This window comes from Sphaeroforma arctica (assembly GCF_001186125.1).
Source record: "Sphaeroforma arctica JP610 unplaced genomic scaffold supercont1.1096, whole genome shotgun sequence".
NCBI classification, from domain to species: Eukaryota; class Ichthyosporea; order Ichthyophonida; genus Sphaeroforma; species Sphaeroforma arctica.
The window spans coordinates 1-9,023 of NW_014039462.1; the positions used below are offsets into that span (position 1 = coordinate 1).

At 42.4% G+C, this 9,023-nt stretch overlaps 2 protein-coding genes and 1 non-coding gene across 3 annotated transcripts in view; 2 read left to right on the top strand and 1 right to left on the bottom strand.

The window, feature by feature from the left end:
- Nucleotides 1–2,166: 2,166 nt before the first annotated feature.
- SARC_09965 (hypothetical protein) lies at nt 2,167–2,749 on the top strand (the record flags this gene model as incomplete). Its single annotated transcript, XM_014295999.1, has 2 exons — nt 2,167–2,268; nt 2,471–2,749. 2 exons carry the CDS (start codon nt 2,167–2,169, stop codon nt 2,747–2,749), a joined length of 381 nt encoding a protein of 126 aa, XP_014151474.1.
- A 4,371-nt stretch (nt 2,750–7,120) lies between these two features.
- Nucleotides 7,121–7,192, bottom strand: SARC_30216. Its single transcript has one exon. It is a non-coding gene; the product is annotated as a tRNA-Ala (tRNA).
- Nucleotides 7,193–8,610: 1,418 nt separating this feature from the next.
- SARC_09966 (hypothetical protein) overlaps nt 8,611–9,023 on the top strand; it is a gene marked incomplete at both ends in the record, with an annotated part of 2,761 nt that continues 2,348 nt past the window's right edge. Inside the window, one exon of the mRNA XM_014296000.1 lies at nt 8,611–8,640. Coding sequence (XP_014151475.1) covers nt 8,611–8,640 — 30 coding nt within the window. The remainder of the gene's footprint in view (nt 8,641–9,023) is intronic.

The window sequence follows — 9,023 nt, forward strand, 5'->3', positions numbered from 1 at the left end:
AAGCACTATAAACTCCCAGGAGTTACAAGAAGGTCCGTAATCCATGGAGACACAGACATAGTCCAAAATTGTACATGTGAATATATACACAATATAATAGAAGATATAGACAGACAACAGTTCGTTGCTTTACGGTCATCGATAGGTAACCCAATTTGGCACATAACGAAGTGTGAAAGTTCGCAACACGAGGCACAGACTACAAAAACCACAAACCAAGGTCGACGATACAGTAAACCGAGTTTAAACCGATGAATGAATAACTAATATATACCAGAGTTCTAAACCTAAAACCTACTACCAAAAACCAGTTGCCAAAGTGTAAGCAAATTCAAGCCGAGCAAGCCCAAAACTTCTTTCAGCTCTTATACAGACACCACAACGGATGCCGACATATAGGTACACTGCCAAAGTTAGCACACAACGTGATATTTTATGAGAGAAGTCCGTCATAGTTGAAGAACACGACAAGTTAATACGCAGCGTGTACGTTAAAGAAAAAAAAGTCCTGACACTACAATCAATAGTTAACACATGAAACAGCTGACTTCTGCTCCCTATCAAAGGACACGAGTAGCACGAATGAGCCTATGTATGCAAGTGATCTCGAGCCGGACAAACATAATATGAAGCATAGGTCGTACATCCAGAATTCGTGCAGCATCAACAAGCAACTCCACTCTAAGTAATGGAGAAGGAGCAATGCATATAGATAACCAGCCCGCACCGCGGCGTCTATCACTAGACCCAGTCATGTGTAAGTTCAAAGTGTCCATCTGTAGACAAGAACATCTACGAGGGCAACGTATACGTCATATGCACAAACTATACGCATATATGGCGGGTGAATCTATTAAAACCCTAACTCCGCTCTAAGTACAGGAGAAAGATCAATGCAGATGGATGATCTGTTCACGCCATGGGGTGTATCACTAGACCCAGCAATGAGTACGTTCAAAGTGTCCACCGAAAAGAATGTATACGAGGGCAACGCATACATCATATGAACAAACTATACACATATAAAGCGGGTGAAGCTATTGACGTAGGTGCTTTCCACAGAATTGGAAATGCAGTTCAAACACAACACCCAATATATTAAAACCAGAAGTAAATCAATTATCGGAGCTGTACAATGGGATATGTAGAATGTCTTAAAAACAAGATTCAGAAGAAGAACTTGCACACGATATAATCAATAGCAGCCGCGTCTCGTCTCCGGGCGATAAGATACAACTGGACACCATCAGTCCCTTGATAGACTCGAATATAGGTATCATATACGTTCTAGTTTGTCTTGACATACACTCATCATGTGCTATACTCAGACCAATTACGGACAAATACTAGTTCTATTCATGAGTGAACATCGCTTCACACCAGTCATACATACATACGCATCAAGCCACATAAGATGTGAATGACATTTTCGGTACAATTATTGAGAAGCACCGTCACAACACCCAGTACACGGACCATATCAACCTAATGTAATAGATGCAAGTGAGTGAACAAATAGAGACCTCATACCTTTACTGATCGATTTTCCAGATGTATACGACCATGTAACTCAACTAATGGACAAGGAGAACATTAGTAGAATTCACACGGCCGATCTTTCAGGCGAGATTGGACCAGACGATTTTTTAAGTCCCAGTCCTCATACCTATGCTGAGGTTTTAGGGGTTAGTTTTAAGGGTTGTAGAACATGGCTTCACACAAGTCATACATACGGATCAAGCCACAGAATATGTGAATGTCATTTTCGGGACAGTTATCGAGAAGCACCGTCACAACACTTAGTGTACAGACCATATCAACTTAATGTAATAGAAGCAAGTGAGTGAGCAAATAGCGAGCTCATACCTTTACTGAGGTTTTAGGGGTTAGTTTTAGGTATCTTTATTTGTTTACACGCTATTGCTATATACAATGCCTGATGTCCGGGGTGGACTTGTGGCTACCGGCAGGTGTTGGCAGTTTCCGTGACTCTGCTTTCCAGGGGAGGGCGAACTGGACTATCGAGGGGCTGAGTCTTTCGCTGTCTGTGGTTGTTGTACTTGTTGAGTTGTTTTCTTTGGCTGTAGTTGTCTAGTTGATGGTGGTGTAGGCGTTTGACAACCATAACTGAATTGACACAGAGCCTGTGACTAAACTGTGGCAGATATGCATATCGTTTCATTGAATGTGAGATATGATACAGTGGCTCACCAGTGTATCATACTCACTACCGCATCACCGGGTCGCGATGTGCGACTGTGCCTGCCGGTAGGTTATAAAACCCCTAACCCTAAAACAAAAGCCGGGCGATTGGTTTTCGCGGCTCCATTTATTCAATTGGGCCACAACCCACGTTTATCAAGAAGACACAAACCACCGCGATTCAATGTGTACTCTGGACGAGGACAGAACCAATTACCTGACTATATTTCATCAATTAACGCATATGACACTATAATATCATGGGAAGTACGCAAGCAGGGCAACGGGTATTGTGTCTGTACCCTACTATCCTGTCTCAGTCTGTGATGAGTCAACCGGACTAGTCAAGAAGACCAATGCTTTGGAGGAATCCGCTCCCTACAGCCAAGTACAACCAGCCGAGGAAACACAATCTTCCTCTATATTTGACTATCGATCTTCCACCAGGGGCGATAGACCCCAGGAGTACCTACTGCAATGGACGGATGGGGAGCGCACCTGGACGCATGGAACAGACATCGCAGATCCTGATACTCTTACACTTTAGCGTCAACGCACCGGAAAAAAGCGAAGGCAATGCAGGGCGACGAAGTTAATAGCAACGAGCACTGATGAACGATCAGTGAACAACATGCAGCGCTCGAGTTCAATGATACTGAAGGAAACTCCCAATTTTCTCACCTTGAAGCATGCTCCGCCCACATACCAGAAAGAAAAGGACCAAAGACTCGGTTATAAAGCTACCGTGGATTTGCGTTTCCCCGGATCAAGCTGATATTATCCGATAGCATATGTCGAGACTGACACTGATGCGTGCGGTCGAGAACTCGCGTCACAGCATAGGTTTAAATAGGTGATACATAAGAATATATAATGGTAACAGGCTTTCCATCTTAGCCCCATAAGGGACAGATTTTTCTCTGTACAAAAATACCAACCTCAAGAAAATCTAGTACTATAAGATGTCACTTTCAAGTCCTACACATGCTCATAAGTACAGAGTTGGGGGGCTGTAGCATCTAGAAACCTGATTATCAGAAAAACCAACACAAGCCCCAAAACCACAGCATTGTCAAATACTGAGTTTTGGGGTCCGGATACAAATAGGTTGATATCAGTCATCATAAATATTAGCGGTAGAACCGATGAGCTAAATCGGCACCCCGCGTGTGAGTAATACATATAAGTGTTAACCTTGAGTCTAGTGAATTGGCAAACACAAATATAGACTCATTGCTAGTCCTTCAGCCTTACACTGATACATAGCTGAAAGATTCACACTTGAGAAAATGTATATTGTCTCATTTGATCGTCTTATCAGATACTCTTAAACTCCACAACGCAGGTTCGACGTCAAAGTGATGAATTTCAAGACCCTCGGACGTGGCATGAGCGATGAAAACGCGAGCAGTGTAATTTTTTATATGAATGACTTTCGAACTCGCTGGAACAGCGGAGTCTGAGATAAGGCAGTATAGTTAATATTCCTGTATGATCTTGTCCCATTCATGCCATACCTGTGACCGTTGTGCTTGCGCAAGACCTTTTGGGTAATGAAGTGTGCATCTTGGCAAGCTGTCCGAGTAGCGTTCTATCCGGAAAAAAATTATGAGCCATAGTCTCGAGAACATAAGCATGTGAATGGAATTGAGAATGGTAATTACACGTGTTATGAGATAGGGTGGAGAAAATGGAATCGTGCTGTGCGATGTGAAGTCATATTAGATGGCGGGCAAGAAAAAAATAAATCAAGCGAATAGTGTTTGGAAAGTTGATAGGGTATCCACTTTTCATAACCAGAGTTCTTGATAATACGTCATAATTGGCAACCACGTCATAATACAGTATATATTTTCATCTTGCGCTGGGCATGAGTATAAATACACCCACCAGCGGCACTATGAGTAACTAAAGGCCGAAGAGTTTATATTCTATATCATGGTTACTCACGCGATCTGCCTGTTTAAAACCATCAGTCCCTTCTTGGATTCAAAAACATATGCGGCGGACATATGCAAATTTCAACACTGTCTTTGGGAGGTTTCATGTATACCACGTGGTCAAGAATGAGGTACAATAGCGCAGTGTCGATATCACAGTGATGAATCTTAAGACCTTCGAACGCGGCATGAACGATGGAATGCGAGCAGTTAGCGGAAACAGTTGGTGCATATGTTTCCAGGTAGTAATCACTATATTCCTCCTCATCACCATGTGCAACCTTTATAACTTTAAAGATGTTCTGGACACAGTTCTCATCGTACTTATATATAAGGACCTTTTTTCTATGAATGACTTTCGTACTCGCGGAAACAGCGGAGTCAGATACAAGGTCGTATAGTTATGTTAGATGAGTATGATGTTTTTCCTGTATGGCTTTGCCCCATCCACGTCATACTGGTGACCGTTGTGCTTGCGCAAGACTTTTGGATAATGTAGTGTCCACATTGGCAATCTGTCCGAACAGTGTTGTATCCGGAGATGATAATTTATGAGCCAGAATCTTGAGAACATAATTATATATGAATGGATTTGAGTAGTCGGGGATATTGGTACTGTCGCAAGAACGACTATCACAAGGTTCGACTAGAGTTGTTAGCAGAAAATGAAATTCATGTTTAGAGTAATCGTCGAGCGGAGCAGATAGCGGGGACACATGAACAGGGATAGCGGACGGTAGTGAATGTATCGGGAGAGAAGATGGTGGTGGACATTCCGGGCATTGTTGATATTCCGCTTGTGGATTGATTGAACTACGTGCGTGTCAGACGTACTGTCAGACGCGCCTCCAAGAAGTACACTATAATGGCACTGTACTGAGTTTTGTGTGTTTTGACTTGTGAGTTGATCCTTCAGCACGATAGGCGACGATACAGCAATAGCATACCTGACGTACACGGCGGACTATCTTGCTATGTCATTTGTCGGACGGAAAAGACAGGTTCCTGTGGGATACGGTTATCATGACGTATACAACGAGCCCCGACAAGTACAAGAAACAACAAGGAAAGAGGCTGACCAGAATTTGGAAGAAGTGCGCGGACCAGGACATCGAGTGTCGCTAGCACGTTATAATTTTTCACTAAGCTGAGCATAGAGGTGTGTGTGTGGGGGGTGATGGTTTCCAGAGCCATGTGACGTGCGTGGAGCACAATGTTCTTGATCGCAACCATTTGGAGAACATAATCATCGTCAGCTACCAGCGTATGATGTTCGAACTGAGGAGGCAGGGCCAGCAAACTAGAAATATTTTCAGTTCTTATTGGAATTAACAAAACCACATTGCGTTGAGAGCGTATTTGATACCAAAATAGTATTCGCGCATGATACTAAAGGTGATATGTAATTGTGCTGCCGGGCCATGAAGGGTGTCCATTGTAGAGTGATGAACGGACTTGCGCCGTATTTTTCTTGACAAGAAGAGTTTACAATACTTGAGCAAGTATTAGTGGGTAGTAGCGAAAATATTTTTTACTTTCAAATAAGTGGCAGGGGAAACTACAGTTCGAGAGGGACTGATTCAGGCGACGACAGTAATTACCCACTTTGACTTGCCAATACAGCGTAGGCCGTGTTGTAGGAACAAGGGAAACTACAGTTCGAAAGGGACTGATTCAGGCGACGACAGTGATTACCCACTTTGACTTGCCAATACAGCGTAGGCCGTGTTGTAAGAAGGTACTGGAAGTATTTCGAATGATTAACGGCTGGCACTGCATACAAGAGAGAACGGGGAGTCACCAGGGGCTGGACGGAGAGGTAATACTATGGCCAGTAGAGTATCATACGGGTTGGCGCATAATCCCTCTTCCGTAAAGAAATTAAACTTGCAGAAATCACCCAGAATACCCCCCAACAAGGTCCGATAATGCAAAAAGTTGTGCTTTATATTTAGAAGAACATAGGTCAATAGTATGTGTCCTGCCAGAGTTTATGATAAAGCATACAATCTCTCGTAGCGAGTTCGGGAGGCGGATGATATGTGTATGTAATATGCTCCTTACGAGTATATATAGGTGTGGTAGCGCGACTACAGTGCTCAATATTCCGACGATATTCGTCATAGGTCACGGTGCGAGGTGAAGAACAAGTGATTGAGTGATAGCCGTGGCTCGGAATAGAGTGAATAGGAGGCGGAGTAGACGATGGAATATCAATGGCACTTTTGACAACAGCGACAGTGCTCCGAAGGTATGTGAAAGCGCGGACGGTAGTGTAGTAGCTATTGTGGCCATATGTAATAGTGTGTTGGGAGCATATGTGCAAGATATATAGAATACGAGTCCATACGGGGTAGTGAAGGCCGAATCCATTGTCTTGCATGTTGCTTTGAGCAACAACATATTCGGATAGACTGAGGCAGATATATAGCTAATGACAAGACTAGGAATAATGTCTTTCTGATGTATAGTTATATTTTCATTGTCATCAAGATGGATCAAGATGGAGTGTGAGGCGCATATGTTCAATCTACGTGAAAAGCGGAGCAAGCGTTATTGACGAGGTTGATAGATGCACCAGAATCTATGAAAGGATCAGTTTGTTCTGCCTTGGCAAAGGATGGAGGAACTGTGGCACGGGCAAAATTGATAGCAAACTTTTGCAACATAGCGTGATAGATTATAACCTATGCAAGTAGTCGGGCCGGCAGTATATTACACCCTGATGTGGCCTTTGGTTCCTCAGCAAAGTTTTATAGGGGATGCCCCTCGAAGCAAGCAGAAGTTACCGCGAAAATCAACTATACGGGGTCCTGGTTTAGGTGTCCCATGTGTTGGATAATAATAGAGGATCCGGAGTGTGCTCGTATTAACAAATTCAACTAAAGAGGGCCGGGGATGCCCCTCTAAGCAAGCAGAAGTTACCGCGAAACTCAACTGTCAACTATACACGGCATACGTAAAAAATAAGGTCAAGTTGGAGAATGAGAGGATTGAACTCCCGACTTTGTACATGCGAAGCACACACTCTACCACTGAGTTAATTCCCCGATGACTTAAGATAAAATATAAAAATATATATAATTACAATTTAAGCTTTATCCACGTGAATTTCAGAAGTTGATAGTAGAACAGCGAGTTTGAGAATAAATATTTAGTCTGTTTTTACATATTACATAAAATAAAATATCGTTTGTGATGTTTAGGTGTACCATATTTGGGAGCCCATCTTGATCCGGCTCCATCGTCCGTAAGTTATTACATTCACAGAAATATTTATGAACTATGCATTCAGAATATATACCTTTCCTTCCTCTGTATTATGCGAGAAGGCTGTTTACCTGCAGTACCCAGAGACGGACTATGCGATGGCATAATAGTAGTTAGTGGACAATTTCGTTCACGTTCCTCCAGCGACCGTTGCGTTCCCGAAATAAAAAGCACGATGTTGACCGTCATATATCAGTGCATACATATTTTATTTCGGATTATCTGCCTAACTGGATATCAGTATTTCAAATGTATAACGACAATCGAATACTATAGAGTTTATTGCATATAGTAATGTAATACGAATTTAAACCGTAGCTCATAGTAACCAATATAAAAATACGGGTTTTGTGACCCACACAGAGTATAGCGAAATCTTATGCTGTGTTCAACCACGTAGAAGACAAACCCATGTTGACAACGGTTCCGAGTATATTTCATACAGTTGTCTATCAATTATAACTAGGAGAAAATTTAGAGTTGATATTCTCATATTTATTGAGGACTTCGTCGTATGCCAAGCACTATACCGAGTATATTGATTCGGAAACGACAGTATGATTAATAGAGTTGTAATTGAAATATCTATAGTCTCATAGAAGGAATACAAACGCCAATCGACAAAAATTAAACCATCGTACTGCTGTAGACTAAATTCATATATGCTTATATGCATCCTGATGCAAAGTATCAGGTAGTACCAGGCGCAAAGTCGAATCACTTCTTTGATGATAGCACACCGTACCATATTCACGTGCCGACGATATCGTTCTGGTGGAGTGGATTTTGACAGGGTATGTAAAATAGTATTTACGTCCTACGGACTGTCGGACTCTGAGGCCGCTGCCACCTCTCTCAATGCCGAATGCTCATGACGTCATATATCTGTGGCATTTATTCAGTATGTTATGTCACGAACTCAAAAAGCCACTGAATATGTAAATAAACACTATTTTTCAATATATGTAAATAAAAATGGTTGCAGGAGGGGTATATCAACGCCAACAGATGATTGCTGAATTTATACTCTAAGCGTTTCACAGTGCAATAGAGTAGAAGATAATCCGATTGAAGATCAAGTCGGCAGATTTGTGTAGTCGTGGCGAACAGTCTAGAGGGCCACATAGAAAATTCACGTGCCCCCTGGCGCGAACAGCGCCTGTGCGGTGTGTAACGTTGCTGTAAAAGCGACATTAATATGCCAGACTGGGCTTACGGAAACTCTCCGGTATGTATCATTTACGGATGGTTTAGCTTAAAACATAGTTCTTTGTGTGAACTACTTTGTTTGTCGAAACCTACACATACACTGTCTTTCGACCTCGTGTCCGTATAGGTCGCACATAGTGGTGCAGCCTACTCGACATTCGAGAAACACAACGCTTGTATGTGTGTCGTGTATATATCAGTAGCTATATGTCACTAGTTAGTGGTCAGCAAACATTTGATTTTTGATCGCGACGATCATTCACTATCTGAAGATGAGGATTCCGATAAAGACTGGTCAGTTGCACCAATGTTCTGGATTTTGAAATAAGGTAGATTTGCACATGTGCCAGAATACGTGAATAGTTATCCATGAATCTAAACGGGAAATCCCGAACCGGCATA